The sequence below is a fragment of the Pistacia vera genome, unplaced genomic scaffold, assembly GCF_008641045.1.
Source record: "Pistacia vera cultivar Batoury unplaced genomic scaffold, PisVer_v2 Contig461, whole genome shotgun sequence".
Taxonomy (NCBI): Eukaryota; Viridiplantae; Streptophyta; class Magnoliopsida; order Sapindales; family Anacardiaceae; genus Pistacia; species Pistacia vera.
Genome location: NW_022196292.1, coordinates 1,746,810 through 1,773,363, shown reverse-complemented (window position 1 = coordinate 1,773,363; position 26,554 = coordinate 1,746,810). Strand labels below are relative to the sequence as shown.

At 35.7% G+C, this 26,554-nt stretch overlaps 3 protein-coding genes across 4 annotated transcripts; 2 read left to right on the top strand and 1 right to left on the bottom strand.

Annotated features, from left to right (window-relative positions):
- The first annotated feature begins 4,264 nt into the window (after positions 1-4,264).
- LOC116145339 (polyubiquitin 4) lies at positions 4,265-5,862 on the top strand. The gene is made up of 2 exons (XM_031430791.1): positions 4,265-4,423; positions 4,520-5,862. Exon 2 carries the CDS (start codon positions 4,520-4,522, stop codon positions 5,666-5,668), a length of 1,149 nt encoding a protein of 382 aa, XP_031286651.1. The 5' UTR covers positions 4,265-4,423; the 3' UTR covers positions 5,669-5,862.
- A 1,566-nt stretch (positions 5,863-7,428) lies between these two features.
- On the top strand, positions 7,429-10,437 carry LOC116145358 (CASP-like protein 5A2). Of its 2 annotated transcripts, XM_031430812.1 has the most exons (4): positions 7,429-7,934; positions 8,643-8,775; positions 9,578-9,606; positions 9,815-9,912. In XM_031430812.1, the coding sequence occupies exons 1-4, from the start codon at positions 7,720-7,722 to the stop codon at positions 9,900-9,902; spliced, it is 465 nt and encodes a 154-aa protein (XP_031286672.1). In that variant the 5' UTR covers positions 7,429-7,719; the 3' UTR covers positions 9,903-9,912. The 2 variants fall into 2 exon arrangements, with proteins under 2 accessions (XP_031286672.1, XP_031286671.1); XM_031430811.1 differs by lacking the exon at positions 9,578-9,606 and having other exon boundaries at positions 7,441-7,934; positions 9,815-10,437.
- A 2,026-nt stretch (positions 10,438-12,463) lies between these two features.
- On the bottom strand, positions 12,464-15,399 carry LOC116145398. The gene is made up of 4 exons (XM_031430864.1): positions 15,189-15,399; positions 14,918-15,029; positions 13,322-13,393; positions 12,464-12,915 (listed from the first exon to the last, which is right to left on the bottom strand). The coding sequence occupies exons 1-4, from the start codon at positions 15,311-15,313 to the stop codon at positions 12,835-12,837; spliced, it is 390 nt and encodes a 129-aa protein (XP_031286724.1). The 5' UTR covers positions 15,314-15,399; the 3' UTR covers positions 12,464-12,834.
- Between the last annotated feature and the right edge of the window lie 11,155 nt (positions 15,400-26,554).

Here is a 26,554-nt window from a genome sequence, read left to right as displayed (position 1 = left end):
TAAACGATTTTCCAACACATGATACCATGTTGTAAGCCATGATTTTTGAGTTTTAGATTTTACTGCATGTCATTGATAATGATTTCTAATATATACATAAAAACAATTTGCTATGACATATAGCTTAATATAATTTGTGTTTCATAATTTTTTTGCATGAATAACATATATTAACAACCTTAATCATTGAAGCCTGCTCAATAATATACGTCACTATTAATTTAAAAGGCAAACTTCACATTGACATTAAATATTTTCATTTAGATAAACTAAAATTTACATAAACCTAAAATGTTTTATACCTAAAATTCATTTGATAATAATTTGAAGAATTACAAATATTAATGTAAATATGAACAATTTGAAAAAAACTAACAATTCACAAACAAATTTATTTATTTATTAAACTTGATTGTTCGAATCCAATTGTCAACTTTTCATTGTGGTAAACTTCATTCTCATTGATTGTTGTTTGTTTCATATTGACAATAAATATTAATCTATTAATATTCAATGTTCATGATAAAAAAAAATTTGTGAATGTAAAGGATCTTATACATTGTATGCTATTCAAAATGCATTTATGTGCATTTAAGGGGTTTATGAATATGAATGATTTGATAAGTTTTTATTTTGTTATATTGTATGTGTTATGTGTTGCTCTTTAATATAAACGGTTACAAATATTTATGAGAATGTGAAGAGTTACGAGCAATTTATTAATCTGACTTGATAACTATGCATTACGAAGTACGAACCATTGAATCTATTTCCTTGCACAGTGTTCGAACAATTGTTTTGATCTATTGCCATATATTTTTACCAATCCTTTTAATAATAATAATAATAATTAAACTACCAAATAAATACTTATTATTGCTTCATAGCACACTATCCAACAGTTTTTTTTATCTTCTTCAATCCCTGTGATTATTTTTTAACATATGTCTTTTCGTTTTCTATTCATTCAATTGCTATTAAAATCGACTCTTGATATATATCTATTTTGAAGGTTAAGCAAATTTGTATTCATAATGCATTCACAAAATATTGAATTTTTATTGATGCTTTCTACTTTTTTTGTCTATTTTGCAATGCCAGAAAAAACATCAAATCTAAAGAACTTTGAGAGCGTTAGTAGACATGTTACTCATTTGGTTATATTTTTTTTTATATACATAAACTCTATAATTGTTTAGTTTTCATAAACTAACAATTTTTTTTTTTTTTTCAATAGTTGAATCAGCAATACTTAACAGACAGTATGAATTGAGTCAGATTATAGAAAATGTTGAAAGCAACGTAGAGAATATAAATACTAAAAGACAAAAAGCGAAACATCTCATTGACAGGTTGGTGGATGTCATGCATTCAACAATCATTATTATTTCTAATATGATAATATTTGAGTTACTGATTACTGCAAACGAAATGGAACTGACAAATCATCACGATAAGAAATGAAGAATGTGAATATACACATTTTTTAATAATTAATATATAATAAATAAAATAACAATATATTGAATTCCAAAGTACAATAGCAATAGTTTATGTTTCTTTTTAACTTACAATATTCACATTTTCCAATATCATCTTACGTTTTTTATTCTTTTTTTTTAACAACCCATATTCCGAACAATAATAAATGACATATACATAATATTAATGTAAAAAATAAAAATATATACTTGCTTAATCTTAAAATCATTTTTATAATCTAAAATAAATTACAATAACAAGTAACCCAACTATTAATTAATTTTAAGCATGATAAATTATAATTAGACAATAAATAAGAGAAATTCATAATTATACAAATGTAAATATCATATTCAACACTAAAATTTATAAAAAAAACAACAAAGTTTCACAAAAACTAATTACACATAACTTATATATCCAATTCCTTTTGCCAGATAGTTGAATTTTTGGGTTTGCAACCACGCTTTTTCCTTGGTTTTGATTGACAAGGTATATCCATTGCCTTTTTAGCAGATTTTGAAACATTTGAACTCAAAAACATATCTTTCCATTTCTTCACAGATCCAGAATATGATTCAACATGTTTCTCATGCTATAATAAAATTAAATATTTGTAAGTTATTTATCCAAAAATATAAAAAAATTTATTAGAATAAAATTGTTCTATAATATAAAAAAAAACACATACATGTTATGCAAAAGAACATATATTCAAAACACCTTCCAAACAACACTAATTAAAAAACATGAATCCCGAATAAAAACAATTCAATAAATCAGACAAATATAAAAGCCATAACAAACATACCACTTCAAGTTTACCAAGCAAGTTTTCCAACTTTAAAGCAAGTTTATGATTCTTTGAGTTAAAATTTCAATATGTTTAACAAAACAACATCAAAAAATAAATAAATAAAGCAATTAAATCAATATAATAATGAAAATCCATATAGAAAACAATACTTTTACAACTATACTGATAATATATCTTTCTGCGAACTAAAATATAAATTTCGGTATTTGAATTGACGGGTACAAGAATTATCAAGAGAAGTAAGCTTGCTTTTTTTACTTTCTATCAGTTCAATCAAGTAATCAATTTTCTATTCCAGAGTTTTGTTTTTCCTATTGGACTGAGAACTCTTCGTAATCACATATCTTGGTCATTGATCTTCTTCTTCACTTTCACTATAAACAACAGAATCAATAAGACGCTAAATATCATCCTTTCGTTTTTCAAGATCTGTCTCTTGAAAATGAATAGAGTGTCTAGGATAAACATTAATAGGGCACTTTCCTTTCTTTGATGCTTGATTTGAGGTTGACATGCTGTCAACAATACCAAAACAAAAACAAAAGCCAAATATAAAATCAATCTTACAAAATTATAAAAGCCCAAACATATACTTAATCATTACTCTCATTATCCGTTGTATATCAAACACAGCTTTACAATATAATATGAACAGCAATACAATAACTCAAACAATAAAAAAAACCAAATAAAGCTTCACCTTCTTCAACTCTTTATTTCAGATCTCCATGCGACAATCAAATTTCAAAAAACAATCTTGCAAAACTATAAAAGCCCAAACAAATAATTAATCCTCATTGTCATTATCCAATGTATATCAGACAAAACTACACAATATAATATAAACCACAGATAAACAAATCAAAAAACAAAAAAAGAACGAAAACAAAGAGTTACAAACAAAAAAAGAAAAAGGGACGAAATAAATATTACTTACGTTCTTACAAAATATTGTTTAGATGCTGCCGAAACTTTAAACAAATAAAAAACAGTAGTGGAAGAAACCAGAAAAAAAAAAACAAAAACAGATATGAGACGGCAAGGTGAACAATACCCTAAGTAAATAGTAAACAAATTTAAAATAAAACCCGGTCAAACAATTCATACAACAATAAAAAGGTTGAAATAAAACTCGGTCCAACAATTGAAAGAGCATTAACTATCCGATCCAAAAAAATAACAAGTTAAAGTTAATCCAAAAATGTCCAATTAAAAAAAAGACTATAATTAATAATAACATTTTGAATTAAATATATTTGACAATATATATCCACTATAATTAATTTTAGCAAATTGGATTAAATAATAAATATATATAAATGTGTAATAATGAAAAAAATTACTATTGTTAATTCTATTGTCCAATATACCATAAAATAAATACAATAAAATATTGTTTTTTCACAAAAAGTAATATGTAATTAAAATAAAATATTATTCATTAATACAATATAAAAATCTTTTATCTAGTGTATAAAAAAATAAAATATTATTTTTTCACATAAAATTTATAAATAAATAAATAATCCAAAAGATAAATAATATGTCCAAAAAAATTTATCAAAAACAGCCCACACAACGCCCAAGGCTTAAACTAGTTGAATAAGTATACTCGCAAAACGCTCGGCCCATGTCTAGTATTTATTAATTTCTAAATTGAAAATCAGTGAAATTTTAAGGAATGCTACTGCTAATCCAATTTTATATTTGTTTATTTATTTTAATAAACTTTTGACATACGATTGCGTACAAGTTACGGCATTAATTATTTATAAGTTCACAAGAAAAATAGCCGTTTGAGTTGGTAGGACAACTAGGTATTAAAAAATTAGTTGTATTATTGGTGGATAATAATGTGGCGGTGGTGGAGACTCTGGAGAGGAGCGCGTGGGCCCTTCTTCTGTCTTTTGTAACCTAATTTTAGCGTAAGGGTCAGGTAAATGAACGGTGATCCTTCTCTTACGTATACCATTTGCATTATCTTCTTGGGTTAGGTGACGATATTTCGCCGCCTCATTCGCCATTTTCTCCTATATATATCGTCTCCCTCTTCTTTGTTTCTTCGTTCATTCTTCTTCATCCCCCTTTCTCGTTTTTCAAAAGCTAGCTCCAAATCCTCTCAACGTAATTTATCTTTATTTTCTTTTAAATTTATCTTTTTATTTTATTTTCTGTCTTTGTTTCTGATTTGTTTGCTTGTGCTATTTTTTATGGTTTCAGATGCAGATCTTTGTGAAAACTTTGACCGGCAAGACCATTACTCTCGAGGTCGAGAGTTCCGACACCATCGACAACGTCAAGGCAAAGATTCAGGATAAGGAAGGGATCCCACCGGACCAGCAACGTCTGATCTTCGCCGGAAAGCAACTCGAGGACGGCCGTACCTTGGCCGATTACAACATACAGAAGGAGTCAACCCTCCATCTTGTCCTCCGTCTTCGTGGAGGGATGCAAATCTTCGTCAAAACACTCACCGGAAAGACCATCACTCTTGAGGTCGAGAGCTCTGACACCATCGACAACGTCAAGGCCAAGATCCAGGACAAGGAGGGGATACCACCAGACCAGCAGCGTCTGATCTTTGCCGGCAAGCAACTCGAAGACGGCCGAACTTTGGCCGACTACAACATCCAGAAGGAGTCCACGCTCCATCTTGTCCTCCGTCTCCGTGGAGGCATGCAAATCTTTGTCAAAACACTCACCGGAAAGACAATCACTCTCGAGGTTGAGAGTTCCGACACCATCGACAACGTCAAGGCCAAGATACAAGACAAGGAAGGAATCCCACCGGACCAGCAGCGACTGATCTTCGCCGGCAAGCAGCTTGAAGACGGCCGTACTTTGGCCGATTACAACATCCAGAAGGAGTCAACTCTACACCTCGTCCTCCGTCTCCGTGGAGGAATGCAGATTTTCGTCAAAACCCTCACCGGAAAGACCATTACTCTTGAGGTAGAGAGCTCCGACACCATCGACAACGTTAAGGCAAAGATCCAGGACAAGGAGGGTATCCCACCAGACCAGCAGCGTCTGATTTTTGCAGGAAAGCAACTGGAGGATGGGAGGACCCTGGCGGATTACAACATCCAAAAGGAGTCAACACTTCATTTGGTGCTGCGTTTGAGGGGAGGTATGCAGATATTTGTGAAGACGTTGACCGGAAAGACTATTACGTTGGAGGTGGAGAGCTCCGATACGATTGATAATGTGAAGGCAAAGATTCAGGACAAGGAGGGGATTCCACCGGATCAGCAGAGGCTTATCTTCGCTGGAAAGCAGCTGGAGGATGGCCGTACTCTGGCTGATTACAACATTCAGAAGGAGTCAACCCTTCACCTGGTGCTCCGTCTCCGCGGTGGTGATTTCTAAGGCCGTTGTCTAGCATGGTGGATTGGTTGGGTCGTTTGTGTCTTGTGTGTGGTCTGTCAAGTGCGTCGTTGTTGTGATTGAATTGCTGATATGATTGTAGTATGCCTAATATGGCAATTAGAACTTTACATTTAAGTTAATCTATCAATAAATTTCTCTGGTTTTTAATATATTCTGGGTTTCAATGTGTTATATATCAGTGACTTGAATTATCAAGCTTCCTTATCTCTGCATAATTATGAGATTTTAGTATCAATATTCATGGTGTTTACTTAGTAAATGGGAAATGGATTGGGAATGGAAGGGAAAGGATCGGGGTTTACACATTGTTTGTGCAACTCATGGTTTGGTTTTACAGCATTTTAATGGTTTTCTCATCACATTGGGTTATGCTCAACTGAAGACATGTTTGGCCAAGAAATGAGTTTGCGTTGGAATTCACTATTTTTTTAACAGATTCAAATCAATACATATCTGTACATTTAATAGCGCAACTCATCGGATTAGAATGAAGTCTTTCATTTAAATAAATAGAATACATAGAATCCGTATATAATATAAGAGAGAGGATGAATATGGAAAATTTTGATAAAGAATAATTTTTTTTTTTCAAGAGATGCTATTGAAACCCACCTATTATGTAATTACAATTTTATCGTAAATGAAATTACAAGAAAGAAAAATAAAAATCTACTTCATATTAAACTCTATTTTCGTTTATAAATTTCAATCCCTTTATCTTAGATTAAAAAAAAAAAAAAATCATTTAAAATCAATCTGAATTGATGTGAAAGAGATTATTCCAAGGAGCAGGGCAAAATATGAAAAAAAGAAAACAAGTCAATTTTAATTTTATTAAAAAAATCGTTTTGGTAGGTGGAATTACGTGCATTTAGTTGAAAAGCACCAAATTTGTATTTAACATAATCAGAGGGAATCCAATATTTTGCAACAATTCCAGCAACACTTATTATACAAATATTATAATGCATAATTTAGAGTACATATATCTCATGTCTTGGGCATTTTTTTTATTTGAGTATCCATTGGTTTTGAGAAGTGTATTTGTTTTTTTCTATAGTGAGTACACCCTTTAGTTTAAAAAATGTGACCATAACCTCTAATATTCACGTAACGTTCAGTTATTTTGTTTAAGTTTAAAGAAAAATGATATTCTTATTATTAATTCAAATTCAATCAGTATAACATTCAAAAGCTACCAATAATATTGAGAAATTAATATATATATTTTAGAGATTGAATTGATAAAATTGATGATAAATTTGAAAATTGAATTGATAATGTTACAAAAATCAACCGATACTCACTATAAAAAAGGTGGTTAGAAACTTATAGTTACACTTACTAAACTAGTAGATAATATAAAAGAAAACCATCAAACCAAACACGCGAGAGTTGGGATAATTTTTCTAAAGCTAGATGCTCCACAAAAAAGGTGTACTCCAAAAGGCAAAAAGGTTAAACCCACTATTACTAAATAAAAAAAAACCGTATTATAATTTCGTTTCGTGTGTAGTAATCTAAAATTAGGAAATTAAATATAAAATGAGAAACTAAGAGCTATATATATAAATCCTTGCTGACTTTGACTCGAATGACTTCACGTTTTGAAGTGGTGGTTTAACAAAATAATTACTATAGCAGCGTCGTTTATTGTCCTAGAAGCTAATACAAACACTCCAATCTTTCACTCAATTTACCATAAAACCTTATCAGACCTAAGCCAGCTGCATTCCCAACTTTTTACAATGAAAAGTAAAAAGAACCAATGGCAATCATAACCATTAATACAAACCGTCCATTCTATGGAACCCACCGAGCACTTCACTCCTTTTCTTGTATCAACGGTTCAAATTTAACGGAGCTGAATGAATCATATGCTGTAGCCCAGTGAGGCAACTTTCAGTACGGCATAATATTAGCAAATGTACACAACTTTCCTCTTTCACTTGATTCCCCTCAACCATTTCAAAATTTGCTGTTGGGTTTGATGATTGGTTGATTGACTAATCGGGGCTTAATCGAAAGCTATGAACTTGAGCCGGCCGGCGGTGCACCCAGTGGAGGCCCCCCCTTTGACGGAGGCGGCTATCCAGAATGGTCCCAGACTCAGAATGAAGGACGTCCAAGGCATGCCTGGGACACGTGGCGGCTTGATTCTTCGTCTCTGTCAGTTTGTTTTTTCATTCATCTCTCTGTGTGTCATGGCCTCCACCAGTGACTTTCATGAAGCTACCGCGTTTTGGTAATTATTTGTTCCTTTAGATTTCAGGGTTCTGTTTTGTTTTAGAGATGCTTATTATAAGGTTTTCTTTGATTTTAGACAGTGAAGGCACCATTTTTGTTTGTTTTATGTTAGATTCATTTCTGAAATGAGCCCCAAGTTGTAACTTCAGTAACTGAGCTTAATCAATGTTAATTTTTTTTTCTTTAATAAAATGTTATGATGAAAATCTAAGAAGTTTATAGGAAATTTGATTCCGATTGCTATAGAGGCCAAATGTGGATAAACAGGAGGAATAGGTTAGCATCATGTGTCTTCTTAATGGCCTGCTTTATCATCCTTACCTTGGTGTTGCGAATTTCTTTTATATGTCTCTCCAATCATTGTGTATATATTCTGTGATTGTATGTCTATGGATTAAATCTTGTAGGCTATTTTGTTTTTTGACAAGAATTAATTTGTTTACATTATTCTATTTCAGCATCGGATTAATTCGTAAACTCGGGACGAAATCCATTTTCATTTAAGTTTGTGCTGTCCTGCATGTATGATGCTTGGTTTGTAAATTAGAAGAGATGTTTGTTTATTTTCAATATGAGAAGATGGTTTCTTGCATTTAATTTCCTCTTTTTTTTTTTTTTTTTTTTCCTTTTCAGTTGAAAAGTGTATATATATTGAAACAGGTAACATGAAAATGATTTAAATTTATTATTCATTTTACTGCATCAGCTACTTAGTTCTTGCTGTTGGCTTCCAAAGTTTGTGGAGTCTGTCCCTGGCAGTTCTTGACATATATGCCATCTTGGTGAAACGAAGCTTACGAAGCAACATAATTATGCGTTTATTTACCATTGGTGATGGGGTAAGAAACCTTCTATTATTAACCTAGCAAGTCTCCAGATATGCATTTTATGGAATTGTTGTTGGTTATGTGTCAGGTGGTTGCTAGTTAAAACTCTAGGAATAGCTACCTGTATGTTCAGTATCATTTTATCATTTCGTGAATTAATAATAATGAGCTTTGATATTGATTGATGTCCTGCGGGGGTTATGGTTTTATATACAAGAACTTATTGCCTGGTGTCAGTGTCTGCTGTTTGTGAAGGTTAATCTATCTGCTATAAATTCATATTTTCATTTCTTGCAAATATTTGTATTATGTTTTTGTTATTCAACAATTGGCTTTGACTGAGTTGAGTATGCAAGCATGTGGATTGTTATTATAATCTCAAAGGTTTTATTTCTCGTTGTCTTTAGGATTGAACTAGTTTTATTATGCCTTCTATAATAGTTTTGTAGTTTCTAGCATTTGATGGGTCAAGGGGGCCAATAGAGGGAGTAGTGTGTAATTTCGGTTGGTGGAGATAATATTGAGTTTTAGGTTTAAATCTTTTAAAAAAATGATACTGAAAATAGCATAGATACACATAAACTTGTTGCAATTTCCAGTGACAAAGCATACCCTTTTCTTGACTGACATGACTCTTTAAAGAGAAAATGAAATCTAATATGAAGTTTTCAAGAGAAGGGATTCCAATTAATTCCAATACTTTTTAAGGAAAAAAAAAAAAAAAAAAAGGTGCTTGGTAAAACTAGTTGCTCATATTTTTCCATTTTGAATTTCTAATTTGAACGTGTTTCAGTTCTAATCCATGCTTGAACAGGAATTCCTTCTTTACACCCTATATAAAAGGTATTACCTTGCTCATAGTAGATAATTTAGACATTAATTGGGTAATGTAACCATTTGTATGATACTCATCATTCTTATTTTTTCTTCTTTTCTGATTTAAAAACCTTAGGATGTTTAAAGACTGGGATATCTAACAATTGCCTTCATAACCTGAAATTAGATTTTCTTTCACTTCAAGCTTAAAGAAATGGATGTTTTCTTGATGCAGATCACATCCACTCTTACATTTGCAGCTGCTTGTGCATCGGCAGGCATCACAGTCCTCATCGGCAATGATCTTAATAGATGTGCTGTGAACCACTGCACAAGGTTTGAGACAGCTACAGCAATGGCTTTTATCAGCTGGTTTGCCATATCACCGTCCTTTCTCTTGAACTTCTGGTCATTGGCTTCCCAGTAAATTTGGGTTTATGGAATCTATAATCAGCAAACGAGTCTAACTTTGATGCACAGAGTTTTCCTATGGAACTCCAACAATGGAGGTCAATTAGTTGCTCCTATAGTGTAAATAGATAAAGTTTTGCTAGAGTATTTCATATGCAAGAAACATAGAATCCAGAACAACTTCTTTGAAATGATTTTTTCGCCTTTTCTTCTGGGGTATTGTGGTTTATGGTATGTTCATAGTGAAGATGGCATAATTAATTAATTATCCATTCCACATTATCTTCTGCTGTTATATTATTGGTTGTTCCTGTTATTAGTTGTAGAGATTATACTTTCTTCGCCTTTCAAACCCGGTTGTTGCTTTAGAGGAATGCTACACACGAAATGTTCATATTCATATGCAGTTACGTTGGATATTCACAAGTAAAACTTTTTTACGTTGAAGTGAAATGTTCATTCATATTCTCATTAGTTTCAACGTCATGTCTTTGTTACATTTGTTCCGAAACCGTCGGTCATGACATAACATAATGGTTTTACTTTTACCGTTTTACGTTCACACCTCCAAGCTGCTGCTTTTGTTTCATAAAATTCTTGACCACAGTTCATGATTTACACGTTCTTTGATTTTGTTGTCACATGAATCGTTCTTTCATCTGGGAAGTGTTGAATTGGGGTTTTTATGTGGCGTGTAGTTACTTTATTAATTAATAAAGTGTAAAACTCTTATTATGGAATGTGGTTTATAATCTGTTACTGTCATTGACTGAGTTAGTTGTTTATGGAAGTAGTTAGCAAATATATGTGTGAAAGTTTTGACCAAGTTTTTTATTCACAAGAACTTCGTTTACAATGCGTATAGGAGAAGAGAAGACTAAAATTGGCGGTAATAACTGTCGAGGTCGGTAGTAACGGCCTTTTATCAGATATCTTAAGTAAAAGCAAAGCAACCCCCATTTCATGTTAATAACATGCTCTTAAACAGCTATATATATATTAATCACCATAACTACTACTATAATTATCCGAAACCAAAATCTAACAAAGACTGAATCTCTTCCTTCTTCATTATGTCCACCAATGAACAAGAAGACGAAAGAAGGTTCTATCAATGCGTTAGGAAGTATGCCAAAATGTTAAAGCAGGTATCTCACCAGAATGAAGCTTCTATGTACTTTTAATTATATTTAAGGGTTTGAATTCACCAGGAACTGATTTAAAAATTTTGGGGTGTGAATGGAGTTTCAGTTTGATCAACTGGTTGAGATGATGAATGCCAGAACCAAGCCACAGAAGAGAAGAAGGGTAGCATCTGTAAGTTGCCGAAACCTGCTGTTTTGTGCCTAGTTTTTGAAAACTACAATTTATGCAATACCTTTATTGGTTTTGTAGAGTTCTGTGGGAAGAAGTAATGCAACCACTCCAGTCTCCTCGAGTCAACCTGACAACAATGAGGTATTTGTGCAGACGCTATCAAGGTTTCTCAAGGAACTGAGAACTGACTCAACAACAAATCCTGATTGTTCAACAAGCACCCAAAATCAAGAATAGCTAGCTATCTTTGTGTAAATTAGGAATAATTTCTAGAGATATAATATCTGCCATGCATTTAACTATAATAACTGATTATCCAATATAACAGGTTCTGAATTATGACTTCATGTTCAAAATTTTTAAGCAACTGAGAATTGAGAGGTAGCCTACAAAAAGAGGCCAAAGTGCAACATTTTTACATCCTGCAAACTCATAAAGGTAACAAAAATGTATTTTGATTTCACAGAGATGTGATTTACCGATATTTAAGAGCTAATAAGAAAAAAATTGAAAATCCACTAATAGTTAGTTAGATCTATTAAAACTTGAAGGGAAAATAGGACCTGAAAAATAAACTCTGGCATCCATTCAAGATGAAGAAAACTCATTATAACAATTGCTTAGAGCACAAGACCATATTTTTCTATGAGAAGAAGGGGCCTAAGTTTGCTCTTAATGCACTTTAGTTTTCTTCAGGAGGAAGAAAAAGCATAAAGATAAAAAGGAAAACACAACAAAGCACGATAATATGACACAAACATATAACAAAAAAACTGCCACAGATCCTATAATTTATCATTGTTTCCTTTCCATTCAATCATCTGCATTACCAGACAATAGATAAAAGTTCATTTATATTCTCTTATCTTCATTTGCCTTTAATAATTTCTGTGTTTCAACCCTCAATAATTTGCCAAACAAAGCAGCAGCATATGTTTGTTGTTCCCCCCTCTTTCCTATAAATATACATATATTTCGTTAATGAGCATGTTAGAATTAACAGTGTTGCACCTAGTGATGCAATCGAGCCTTGACAACATGAATTAGCAACAGTACGAATCTCCAGAAAAGACAAGATAATATTACCACTGAAAAACCAGCAAAATTATCTCTTCAACAAATAATAACACTTCAAAACTGTTAAAAAAAATGCATTACAAAAAATAATTATTTCAAATAAAAGAAAAAAATTAAATTATTTGGCATCAAACAACTGCAAAATTGACCAAGCACCCTCTTCTCAGCGTAAACAGTAAACCTCAAGAAAGGAAAACAGATTCTTCTCTTGAAAAGAGCAACGGTTTTGCCACTCCTTGGATGCCCCTTAGCTGAAAAAAATGATAACTAATTGGTCCTGTAAATAGCTGGTAAGGCATGGCATCTTAAAAAAATAGCTTTTTTTCCTGAAGTGGATTGGAAGCTGTAAACTCAGCAAAAATTGTGACCCAATACTTCTCTCCGACAACAGCTAGAAAGCAATGGAAAGATCCACTCAACCCAATGTTAAAGTTTCAGGAATCAATTATCCTATATTTGGCCGCACTTCAACTTCGCAGTCACTAGCTGTTTATTTAAGAGTTCCACCTGTTCAACCAATGCAGTGTTTTCCTAGTACATTGAGAACTTGTCAGAAATCAAATCAAAATAAAACAAAAGATACATTTCTAAGTTTGATTTAATACCCTGGAATTATGTGGTCTTCTTTGATCAATAAAGCAGAAAAAAGATTCAGGGGTCATTATACAAACACATATGCACAATAGATCCTTTCAAATAAGCCCCAAGAACTGCTTCTGATGAAGTTTTTAGGGTTTGATAAGAAAAAGCACGGTTTGGTTCAGTTTCAACAGAAGCAAAGTATATTAGTACAATAATGAAGCTATTCTCAGCAAATATTGAGAAAAGTTACTGATAATTGGTGTTCCATCAAATACTAAAAAGATACATACAGAGAGGTAAAGAAAGGGTAGTCGATGAAAAATGAACCATGATGGATTTGGTATTTAAAAGTCACCTTTTGGAGTGTTGACAGTTTTGCGTTAATGCTAGCAGAATCCTCAATTTGCTTCTCTAAACTATCCTTAACCTGTTAAGGTGACAAGAATTATTCAAGTTAGAAAACACTCATGCTTCACTTCCTAAATATGATAAAAATAACAAATCAAAAGAAAAGAAGCTTCCATAGTTTGACATGCATGTTGTTAAGTAAAACACCACTATAATTTAGTTTGACATATATACTGTTAACTAAAAAACCGCTAAAATTTGTTATAGCAGGAAAAAGGAATAAGACTTCACAATTTCAGTTGCTGAAAACCCACGGATACTGTTAGATCAATATAATGGTTCATACTTCATATTATACATCTACAAAAAGTTCTTCACATATGATTTGAATATTTATGTTTGAAAAATTTTCAGAGTAGCCATTTTGGAGATATCCTTTAGAAAAATTTTAATTGAATTTTACTATTAACCAGGGTGGATCCAAATTTATGAGTCTTGATGATATAAGGAAACCGAATTAATAAAAAGCTACTTAATTAATATCATAAGTTTAATAATTTAACATATATAATTTCTTTTGGAAAAGAAGAGAAATTAAGATAAGAGTACCAACATGATAAATTGAACTTATTTTAATCTTGTTTAGAAGAAAATAAAGTTTCCATTTAATTTGAAAGCGCGGAAACAAGAGAAAAGAGCAAGTATGATGATTTCTAACAATAATGCCTCCATATCTTTCTTTTTTCTCATGACTTTGTTTGAAAATTATTTTTCTTCCACAAAAAAGTGGCTAAGAAGTTGGAGAATTAAAATCATTTAATAGGATTGACAGGTTTATACTGTATATACATGTAGGGTAAGCCTCCCCCTCCCTCCACTCCACCTATGATTATCAATAAAATGTGCTCCAATATATATCACTGCTACTCAAAGTAAGAGATAAATAAGCTGACAAGAACCATCAGTTCAGAAAAATGCATTGTCTATAAGCCTAAATAGATAGATATCAAAACGGTTGCTCTACATCCTACAAGCTAAAGTGTTACACAAAAGATCCAGCTAAAAGAGAGAAGGTAGCTAGATACAGCAAAAAGCAGCCATCAGAAACAATGTTTCAATTTTCCCACAGTGATTTAGTGGCTGAGTTTATCCCGATCCCATAATCTATGCAGTGTTTTAGGTTATTTGTAAGTCTCTAAGCAAGCAAAACCAGACCCGTATCATGAGTTGTAATATGTCACCTTCACAGGAATCTGTTCCACAAATACAAATCAATACCTCTTCCCCTCCCACACCAAAATAAGAAATTGCGCAAATGTGCATGAGTGACTAGTTAAGATGACAATTTTCAAAATACTATAAATGAGCACATCACATGGAATTCGGAAACATAAGCTACCCATTACATGACACCTCATAGATAGCACAATTCACAGAAAAAAATCGAGTAAAATTCAAGGCAAGCAAGAACAATCTGAACTTGAACTTGAATTTCATTTCACAATCGAATAATTACCTTTTCAATAACAACATCGATTATAAAATAACAATTTCACAATTGAAATCATAAAATTCTATCATTGAATGAGCAAATATAATATACCTCGCTAAGTTCCTTCGAACACTTGTTAACCTTATCTACCTCTCTATCATATTTATATCGCCATTCTGCAGATTCATCCATTGCCTCCCTATTCGCAAGATCAAATTGCCTCCTAAAAAATTCCAATCGACGGAAACATCATTTGGCAAATGCTAGACAAAATTTCCCAAAGTAGCAAAATACCCAAATACCAATATCATTTAAAAAAAAAAAAAAAAAAAAACTTAGTTCTGCAAATACGTAATAATCGGAGTAAAAAAAAGCCCTTTACCTGAGCAACTCGTTGTCAGAAGATGAAACAGAGTAATCGATAGTCCAAAGCCTCAAGTAAATGGCAATTCCCATTACCATAACCAAAAACAAACCCAGCAAAATGGGTTTCCTTCCGCCTGCCATTCTGTATTAAGTTTTATTCTTTTTAGAAATTCTGATATCTCTGTATCTGAGATTTTTAGTTTCTATGTGAACAAAGAGATGAAGAGTGGGAGTTTAGCTCAGATGTCTCGCTGAGAGGAAGACATGTCAAATTGTCAATAATCTTGCGTTCATGGGTCATAATTCAGTGCGGTTGTTGTTTGTTACTTTGTTTTACTATTCTGCAGATCTCTTCATCTGTTTCAAAAGATGTTTTGCACGTGTTTTTAAAATTTCTTTTATTAATTATTTTATAATTCGGAATTAGTATATCTAATATCATTTATCTTAATTATTTTTTAATAATAATTAGATCATCATAAATTGTCTTGTTCTCATGATTATTATTAATATGTATAATACTTAAAAACTTGAAACAATTAAACATAATCTATCTATGTTTTCTTTCATATTTTGATTAATTTAAACCTCGTTGAACAAAAGTACCTTCCATCAAAAGAATTAGTATAATAATCACTCCAATCTCATCTTGTCGTGCCTGAACTTCCCCAAGGGCAAAAACATAATTTTATTTTACTGAATATTACTTATAAGAATAATACCACACCAATAACCTTCTCTCACAACTCTGACGGGCAACTTACAATCGATCAGTTTACAAAGGATCCCTTATCGGCCCTACTAATTAATTATAAACTAACCAATTGCGAACTATCACGTTAGGATTGTTAGAGAAAATTACGCGAAAGAGTTGTTGGTGTAATATTACTCTACTTATAAATAATCCAAGGGATATTCTCCTTAATATAAAATAGAATCATAATTAGTGAACTTACTTAAATTAGCAAATGAATATGGATAAGATGCGATTCAATAGAGGTAAGGGATTTCACATTCCTCTAAAACACCCTCATTCCTTAACTTAGTGTCCTACAACAACAAGCAATTCTCTCAAACTCTCTCTTCTTTACTATATCAAGGAGGCTAATGACGTAAAAAATAAAAAAATAAAAATTAATATTAGAGCATTCCAAGTGAAACCTGACCGTAGCCTAAATTAGCCTCCCTGATCCCTTTTCTATCCCAAACGCTAATCCATTTTCTAATCTTGTTCCTCCAATCATGGTACCTTGTTTTCTATAGGGTATACTTTGATGTTTTCTACAGATATAGGGAGCAACGTTGTAGTCAATGATGACTCTAGAGACACCAACACCAGTTCGAGAGCAGAATGTGACAAGGTCAACGTGGTCCAAGGGCAAGATCATGGTTTTCAAGTTTGTCAAAATGTTAATATCAACACATCTACACACTTTTTTGTTGAAGTTTGAAAGATTTAATGAAAGAATCTCATAGTTCTAACATTTTTGGTGGTTCTCATATTGTTAGAAATGATGAATCCACTTAAATCCCATGATTTTAGTACTTCATATTCAATGATACACTTATAACGCTTGATTTTGATGTGTGCTCCAACCATAGATGAATATATCGTTTAAAATTAAAATGTGCAATCAATGCTACCAACATTCAAGTTTCTTGATAACGCATATATTCTATTTTTGGTAAATGGTAATTTTATAAAGAATAAAGAGATACACTTAAATGAGGAGAACCATCCAGCACCATGAGACGAAGAAGCTCAAAAAAACAAATGAAACGAGGATGTACAATCCTTTACAAAGCAGCCCACACCTAAAGCATAAAAGAATACATTGAGTGCATGTATAATGAATCCACAAAAGAGACACAACAAGAGCAGTGCCGCCACATGCCACAGGGGGCAATAAAAAACAACATAAAACAAAAGCAAACTGTTTAGACGACCCTCCTTATCCAGCACACCGCATACCAAAGTAATATCTTGAGCCTGGAAGTGATTGCCTATAACAATCACACTAGTTTCAGACCCAAAAAGCTAACCTATTAAGTGGAGGGATTCTCCTCATTTACAAGCCTAAAACCTTCCCAATACGTTTCTGATGTGGGATTCGTTACATTTTTCATGACCCGACTGTTTCCCTTCGGACTCGTGCGGCCTTAGGTGCCAATCTCCTGAAGATTGCCTTAAGTCAGCCTTGCTCACTTACGCTTCTAGCCCTGTAAATAAGAGAACACTCATGCAAACTCACTCACAAGAGATGCTAGACGAGAACTCTTTACTAATGAGAGAAAGCTTAGATGGTTTTGGCCAAATGAAGGCCTCCCCCTTTTATAGTAGATGGAGCTTACAATGGACGGTCTAGATCTTCCACAATCAATGGTGGAGATTAGCTAACTCCAAACTATCACCTACCAACTACCATCTACCAACTACCATATTAACTAGCAAATACAAGAGTATTCTAGAAGGTTCTAGAGTGTCGGGGTGACGCACACCAAGTGTTTGATGAAATGCTTGAGAGGCGTCACATTCTCCCCCACCTAATTCAGAGACGTCCTCGTCGACTCTTCGTGGAATTCTTGGACCTTGTCTTTGAATTGTCACAATGCATTTTTGGGTTCCCAACTAGCTTCACTCTTCGGTGGCCCCTTCCATTTGACAAAGTATTCCTGACTTGGAGGATGACCCTTTCGTCGAATGACACGATTGGCTAACACACACTCTACCTCTTTGTCATAGAACTTGGTGTTTCTAAATAGCGCTCATTTTGATTCTCCTCTTCCCGGATCTTCTGCATCTTCATGGTACGGCTTCAAAAAACTCACATGGAAGACCGGATAGAGTCTCAACCAAGAGGGCAATTCAAGCTTGTAGGATACATTACCGACCCTCTTGATTATAGGAAATGACCCCTCATATCTTCAGATAAGGGCTTTGTGTAATGGCCGGGTGGACTTGTGTTGTGATGGGAGGATTTTGATAAGTACTAGATCTCCCACATTGTACTCCACATGCCTCCGCTTCTTGTCCGCCCACTTCTTCATCTTCTTGGTTGCTTTGCCAAGATATGCCCATATGATGTCGGGCTTGTTCATGCCATGACTTAGCAACTTTGAATGCCGTGGGGCTACTCCCTTTATAACTTATACCCAAGGTATGCAGCGTGAGTGGTTGTTGACTCATCACCATCTTAAATAGACTTTTGTTGGTGGCTTCACTCCTCTGCAAATTATAGGAGAATTGGGTTACATCAAGCAACTTTTCCCAATCAAGTTGGTTGGCGCTCACAAAGTTTTGTAGATATATCTCTAGCAAAGCATTCACTCTCTCGGTCTGCCCATTGGTTTGAGGATGAAAGCTTGTAGAAAAGTGCAACGCCTACCCCATAAGTTTGAACAACTCAGTCTAAAATCTCCCTATGAACTGACTATCCCGATCACTGATGATAGACTTCGGAAGACCCCAATACTTCACCACATGCTTGAAGAAGAGCTTGGCCATGTTTTTAGCTGTACACTCCTTTGGTGCGAGGATGAAGGTAGCATACTTTTACAACCTGTCCACCACAACAATAATGGTACTAAACCCCTCGGATTTTGGTAAGCACACTATGAAATCCATTGAGATGCTCCTTTATGGTCTACTTGGTGTGGGCAACAGTTCCAACAATCCTACGGGGCTTCGGTGTTCCACCTTATCTTGTTGGCACACAAGACAAGTTCTCACAAATTGCTCCATATCGTCCCGCATTTGTTGCTAATAATAGGCTGCCTCTAATAGTGCTCAAGTGCGCCTTTGTCCTGGATGTCTGGCCCATTGATGTCGTGACACTCCTTGATTAAGTTCCTCCGCAAATTCCCCCACTTTGGAACATACACCCTTCTCCCTTTGGTGTAAAGAAGGCCATCTTCTACCAAAAAGTGCTTGGTCTTGCCATCTTGAGCTAAGGAGATGAATTGCTTGGCCAATGTGTCATGTTCGAGACCCTCTTTTATGAGCTTAAGGAGGTCCCCTTGTATCTTGCTAATGGTTGTAAACTCGACCTTCCAACTCAATGCATCCGCCACCAAGTTGGATTTCCTGGGCTTGTACTCCATCACATGGTCAAACTCGTCCAAGAAGTCTTGCCATCTAGCTTGCTCGGGGTTGAGTTTCTTCTGACTTTAGAAGCAACTTGTTGCCACATTATCCGTCTTCACCAAGAACTTGGACCTAAGCAAATAGTGCTGCCAAGTACGTAGATAATGCACCACGGCTATCATCTCTTTTTCTTGCACCGTGTATCCCTGCTCCGTACCATTGAGCTTTTAGCTTTCAAATGCTATGTGATGTTCATCCTGCATTAACACACCTCCAACAGTAAAGTGAGATGCATCAGTATGTACCTCAAATGGATGGGCAATGCTAACACCGGCTCCTCCATGATGACCCTCTTCAAAGAATCAAAGGCATGTTGGCGATCAACCATCCACTCCTATTTGTTGGTTTTCTTAAGCAAATCTGTGAGTGGTGCGGCAATGGTGGAATAACCTTTGATGAATCTTTGGTAGTAATTGACGAGACCCAAGAAAGAGCATAACTCGGTAACCTTTATTGGGGCTTTCCATTCCTCAATAGCCTTCACCTTGGCTTTATCCATGATGAACTTCCCGTCTGTTATCTTGTGGCCGAGAAACTCTACCTCCGGCTTGGCAAATAAGCACTTCTCCTGCTTGACATACAACTCATTTTCTTGTAACACTCAGAAAACTGTCCGCAAGTGCTCGACATGCTCATCAAGAGTATTGCTATACACCACAATGAGATCAAGGGAGACCACCACGAACCGATCAAGGTATGGATGGAAGATGTGGTTCATGAGGGTGTAAAATGTGGTAGGGGCATTAGTGAGGCCAAACAGCATGACTTTGAACTCAAGGGCTTCATAACGCGTAACACATGCGGTCTTCAGCTCATCCCCTTCTACAATCCGCACTTGGTAATACCCCGATCTCAAATCATGCTTAGAGAAGTACTTGGCTTGTCCAAGTTTATCAAACAAATTGGCAATTAGTGGAATGAGATACTTGTTTTTTATGGTTACCTTGTTGAGTACTTGGTAGTCGATGCAAAGGTGAAACGACCCATCATGCTTCTTTTGAAAGAGAACTGAAGCTCCGTATGGTGCTTTTAAAGGCTTGATAAATCTGGCTTCTAAGAGCTCTTTGAGTTATCTTCGCAACTTGTTTAATTTTGGTGGCGACATCCGGTATAGGGCTTTGGCAGGTGGTTTAGCTCCCGGCTTTAACTCGATCTTATGATCCACCTCTCTCTTAAGTGGTAGGCATTTTGGCAACTCAGGTGGCATGACATCCTTGTACTTTTCAAAGACTCGGGATATTTCCTTCGGTACTAGCTCCATGGTATGTACACCTCTCTCATCTTCCAACTCATGCACCATGGCAAGAAATATCTCTTCTTTCCGCTTAAGTCCCTTCTTAATTTGCATTGCAGAGAGTTGATTGTTTGGTGCGGCCTTGCTCACTGTCGTAACCATGCATGAAACTTCCTCAAGGATGCACATAGAGTTGTATCATGGTAGGGGCACCGCATTGAATTGCTTGAGAAACTCCATACCAAGAATAAGGTTAAAGTCATCTAAAAGTGCAACTGAAAATGTTACCTTGCCATTCCATGTGCCAAGATGTGGCTCAACATTTCGAGCCATGCCCCTAAGTGGTTTAGCTTCTGCATTCACCGTCTTGAGCCAGCCATCTGATTTCTCCACCATGAGGCCTAACCGTCTTGCCTTGCTATCTTTGATGAAGTTGTGGGAAGCACTTGTGTCCAACAAAGCTTGAACTTTCTTCCCATTGATGGTGGCTTCAAGATGCATGAGAGACTTATCTTGAACTTTAGATTGTGCGAGCTTTACCTTCAAGGCATTAAGAAGTTGGAGGCATCCCATGTTGGCGGTCTCAGATGCGGGTGCTTCAGGTTACTTCTCTTCGAACATGACATTGAAGGCCTTGCGCTTGGGGCAATCTCGGATCCAATGATCCCCATCGTAGAGATAAAAGTTTTCCCGACGCTTGTATTCCTTCTTGACATCCTTCCGCTATTCTTTCTTATGAGGCGGCTTGTCTCCCTTTTCTCGGTGATGAGATGGTTTGTCTCCCTTCCTTCCCCCAACCTTTTCCGTAATACGGCTTGCCATCTTTCTTTGGCTTGGATGATTCGCCCTTGTGGAACTTAACAAGGGTGTTGGCTTCGGTAAGGGCTGTGGAGATATTGACAACTTGATGCCTTTGGAGCTTCCTTTATGCTTAGGGTTGGAGCCCCTCTATAAAATTGAATAGCAAATCTTCTGAGTTCATATTATCAACTTGAAGCATAATTTTAGAGAACTCATCCACATACCTGGAAATAGGCCCCGTGTGCTTAAGCTCCGGCATTTTCTTTCGTGCTTCATATGCTACGTTGCCCGGATAAAATTGCTTCTTGATCTCACACTTGAGCAAGTTCTAAGTGTTGATGATGCATGTACCTTGTATAATCTCAGCATGCTTCTATTGCCACCACGTGATAGCATGATCCTCAAGGTACTCGGTTGCGATGTTCACCCTCTCTTGCTCACTTTGGACATTAGTAGCTTCGAAGTACCTCTCCATGGACCATAGAAAGTTCTCTAGCTCTTGGGCATCTTGGTTTCCCCCATACTTCCATGGTCTTGGAATTTCGACCCTTGTAGGAGGTACGACATTGGTGACGACCCCGTTTGCCACCGCTTTCTTGCAAAATACCCAATCGCCCTTGCTTTCCTCTAGACCTAATCAGAGCTCTTCCACTTGAGCTTGTAATGGCCTAAAGGAGTCCAACACCATCGATTGGAACTCCGTAAGAGCTTGGTGCTTCTCGGCAACATCTTGGCAAAACTCTCCTATAGTTTCGACCGTGCCTTCCACATCGTCCATCTTTTAATCAAGGACGTCGAGTTGCTCCTTCACTTCAGCAACATTCACCTCGTTGAGCATCACCCATGCTTCCATGGAGGTCATCACGTCCATGGACTTGTCTTTCCCTCCTCGAGAGTTCTTCTTAGAAGGATTAGGGTTAGGATTGGCCTCCCTCCCCCTTTGCTCTTCATGGCAAACTTCGGACGACATCTCCAACCAAGAATCTTCCAGCTCTGATACCAAATGTCACGACTCGACTATTTCCCTTTGGACTAGTGCGGCCTTAGGTGCCAATCTCCCGACGATTGTCCTAAGTTAGCCTGGCTCACTCACGCTTCTAGCCTTGCAAATAAGAGAACACTCACACAAACTCACTCACAAGAGATGCTAGAAGAGAACTCTTTACTAATTAGAGAAAGCATTACAATTCTTGGATGGTTTGGCCAAATGAAGGGCTCCCCATTTTATAGTAGATGAAGCTTACAATGGACGGTCTAAATCTTTCACAATTAATGGTGGAGATTAGCTAACTCTAAACTACTATATTAATTACAAGATTCTAGCAAATACAAGAGTATTCTAGAAGGTTCTAGAGTGTCGGGGTGACGCACACCAAGTGTTTGATAAAATGCTTGAGAGGTGTTACACTAGGCAACTACACCAGACCTGTACATAAGACAACGCACCACAACTACCAACCTCACACCCAAAACCAAAAACCAGACATATAATGAGAAACTGTCGCAAGAAAAAATAAAACAGTCTTTTTCCAATGTTTCATCCAGCGAGAGGAAAAGGCATAGGATGGGAAAAGACTGTCGGGGATAGAATTCCTACATTGCTCAACCGAGCCATCTTGTCAACCCACATATGCACCCGCCCGACCAAATCCTCCATGATAACAAACAAGCATCGGCATCCAACCTCATTAACATACACACTACCATAATGCATCATGAGCTGCACTAAGCAACACCACACACAAAAACAACACTACTGTAATGCATCATGAGCTACACTGAGTAGTAACAAGCAACACCACACACAAAAACAACACCTAACAGCATTTGCCCACCTACCTGTACATAAGTACCCTCTCATGCACCCTCCTCACAAGCAAAACAAATCCTTCCCTTAGGCACCAAAAAAAATTCTCTATAGCATCCTCATCACAATCACACTAACTCCTCCTAATCGACGTCAAAATCAGCTCCTCCATACCTACATGAAAACCAAAATTAGCTTGAAAAACCAAGCCCAAATCTCCTCCCCCCAAACTTGCACCCTTACCAAACAACAACATCCACAAAAGTATAAGGTCACTCATTTCCTCTCGTACCCACCCCTAAGCAACACCTAGGAATACCCCATTCCTCCATAGCTCTTCTAACCCGAGCATTGTCCGTAAATTTAAGGCTTAGTGATCTAAGCATAATAATCACAACAATGTGTTGTTTTACTCACTGACGGTTCTGTCTATGGCCTTTAAAAAACTGCAAATTTCTCTCTCATCAAATCTCATATACAAATGCCGCTAGTAAGAGACGATGTATGACAACCCATACACCTTTACCTTGAACTTACCCGCACACCAAGTAATGGTGTTATCCCAACCATCTACCTGCACCTGAAACTTACCCTTTGCTTGGGCCATTCTCCAAATAGCTGAAGAGAAGGGACAATTGATGACTAAGTGATCATGAAAGTCCATAGGGCCATTACAAAGAGCACATTCCATGCTTTTTGAGTCTATCCTTAATCTCATTTGATCCTGAGTGAGAAGCTTATGCTTGATTGCAAGCTACATGATGAAGGAGTGACAAGGGATACCATGTCCTATCCACACGAGAGAGTGCCCAGCGACTTGGTTTCTTACCAGGATCATGTCAAACCAAGCTTGCCTTATAGAGAATTTAACATTCTTACCATTCTTAATCTTCCAAAACACCATACCCTCATTACTATTCTAAAGGATAAAAGATGTTTGGTTAACCACCTGAGGGCACCGCTCTCAGATAATCTTCGACCACGCCCATTACCCATTTTGAATTATCCCACTTACTTTAGCTCTGTAACCCAGTCTCGACTCATAAACAGTTTTGGCAGGGATAATCTCATCTAAAGGACCCAAAAGATGCCAAGAATCGTGCCATACATAAATAGATTAGCCATTTCCCAATATAACTCCGATGTGCCTTTTGACTTTCTCGCTCATCCTAAGAAGCTTATGCCAGCAACAGCTACCATCCCCAAGGAATTCTAACACTCCAGAGATTTCTTCCTCGTAACCTAAATGTGTGGATCCATTTCACTCACGGAGAATCCTTCCCTGAAACAACACTACATAAATAATAGGCCATCAGAGTAATTCCACCTCTTCAAAGGCCGAATCCCCATTCCATCATTAGTCTCAAGAATACGTAAATCCTTCCAAGCCACTTTAACCTTTCCTCTAACCATATCATTACCCGACCATAGAAATCTCTCATCATATTCTCTATTGCTTTGGAAACGAAGCTCGAAAGGATGAATATAGATGTCCAATACACTTGCATGGATGATAAAACCGAGATAACTAATTGAAAGCGTCCGATATAAGAAAGACACTTATTTTTCCAAGATTTCAGTCTCTTCTCCACCTTGTTAATAAGAAGCAGGCAGTCACTGTGGCGAAGATGATAAGTGATCAAAGAAACCCCAAAGTACCAAGCAAGGAGATAGCCTTCAGCAAAACCCATAATGTTCCTAATAAGCATTTTATTCTCCTCACTAACATGACAAACAAACATAGAACTCTTCAAGAGATTAGGATGTAAACCCGAGACTTGAGCAAATTTCGTCAAGGTATCCTTAATGACCTTAGCCGAGAGAGGATCCCCATCGCAAAACAAGAAAAGGTCATTTACAAGCAAAGATGACTTATCTTTTGGTTCTCGCATCTATAGTGGAACTTGAATTCAACACTCTCGATGATCCTTCTATGAATAATTAAGGATAAGACTTGCATTATTAGGGTGAACAAGTACAAGGATAAAGGGTCACTTTTCTCAAACCTCTTTTCCTAAGGAAAAAACCATGAAGTTCTCCATTAAAAGACACTAAGAATAAGGCTGCAGTGACACATTCCTGGATCTAATGAATCATTTTTCGAGGAAACTCGAATATGCAAAGGATCTGCAAAAGGAAACCTTGATCAATACTTGTTGGGATAGTGCCTTGAATCTCACATTTTTTGGGAAAGGGAGTTGCTATGAGACTCTCCCTTTTAAACATACCAATAGTTTGGACTTTTAAAATATCTTAAAAAGTGTAAGAAAATACACCAAAAGAATAGTCAGCGGGTTGTTAGTAAGAGTGTAATAGGCTTTTTGGGATAGTATAAGGAGTTTACAATTTTTTCTTCTAAAAAGTGCACAGTTGTAAGCTTTTGCATAGTAGATTATTTGAGTGGATAGTAGATATAGGCTAAATTGATTGGGCCAAACCACTTTAAAATTCCTGCGTTTTGTTTGCTTTATTTTTAGTTTCTTGCTTTAGTTTTGTGTTTAAGTTGTGGGAATCTTTTTTCCCAACAAGTGGTATCAAAGCCGACGGTTCGAGATATGGGAGAAGGCAAGCTAGAGAGACAGCCAAATTTAAGATTAGACTAATGACTATTAGGCATCTAAAATTTTTTGGAGATATGTCTAAGTTTGAGGTTCCTCTATTTGATGGTAAAATTAATTTTATGTTATGGCAAAGTACGAATAAAAGACCTTTTGGTACAACAAGGTCTTGATCAAGTATTAGAAAAGAGTAAGCTAGAGAAAATGTATGATAGAGAATGGAATAGAATTCAGAGGACAATTGTCAGTACAATCAGATTGGTCCTAACTCTAAAGATAAAGTATAGGGTGCTGACTGAGGCTACACAAAAGGGTTTGTGGGAAAAATTGGAGTGTATTTATGCGACAAAATTGTTGACTAACAAACTGTGTTTGAAGATGGATTTTTGTTTTCGAAAGATGGATGAAGGTATGAGTCTCCATGATCATTTAAATGAATTTAATAGGCTAGCATCTTAATTATTGGCTATTTTGGATGAGTTAAAGGATGAAAAAAAGGCATTGATATTGTTGTCATCTTTGCCTAAATATTATAGACCTTTAGTTCTACTTTGTTGATAGACATATCTACTTTAAAATTAAATGATGTGACTCCCTTGTTGCGAGAGAATGAAAGATCTATGAGATCACAAAACTGATCACTTAGAGGAGATCTGGTAGTTGCAGAAAGATTTAATCGAGGGAGAACTCAAGAGAGTGATGATGAATCAAAATGGAGATCTAAATCAAAAGGCAAAGATTACAATAATAAGGAGTGCTATTATTGTGTAGAGAAGGGACATATCCAACTATAGTGTAAGAAATTAAGGGAGGATATGTTTACTTTCAAGAAGGCTCA

Coding starts and splice junctions, on each gene's coding strand:
- LOC116145339 (XM_031430791.1), top strand. CDS start 4,520: ATGCAGATCTTTGTGAAAACTTTGACCGGCAAGACCATTACTCTCGAG.
- LOC116145398 (XM_031430864.1), bottom strand. CDS start 15,313: ATGGCAGGCGGAAGGAAACCCATTTTGCTGGGTTTGTTTTTGGTTATG. Junction 15,030..15,188: donor TCTGACAACGAGTTGCTCAG/GTAAAGGGCTTT, acceptor GGAATTTTTTAG/GAGGCAATTTGATCTTGCGA. Junction 13,394..14,917: donor GTTCGAAGGAACTTAGCGAG/GTATATTATATT, acceptor TCACCTTAACAG/GTTAAGGATAGTTTAGAGAA.
- LOC116145358 (XM_031430811.1), top strand. CDS start 7,720: ATGAACTTGAGCCGGCCGGCGGTGCACCCAGTGGAGGCCCCCCCTTTG. Junction 7,935..8,642: donor CATGAAGCTACCGCGTTTTG/GTAATTATTTGT, acceptor TTACTGCATCAG/CTACTTAGTTCTTGCTGTTG. Junction 8,776..9,814: donor TATTTACCATTGGTGATGGG/GTAAGAAACCTT, acceptor TTCTTGATGCAG/ATCACATCCACTCTTACATT.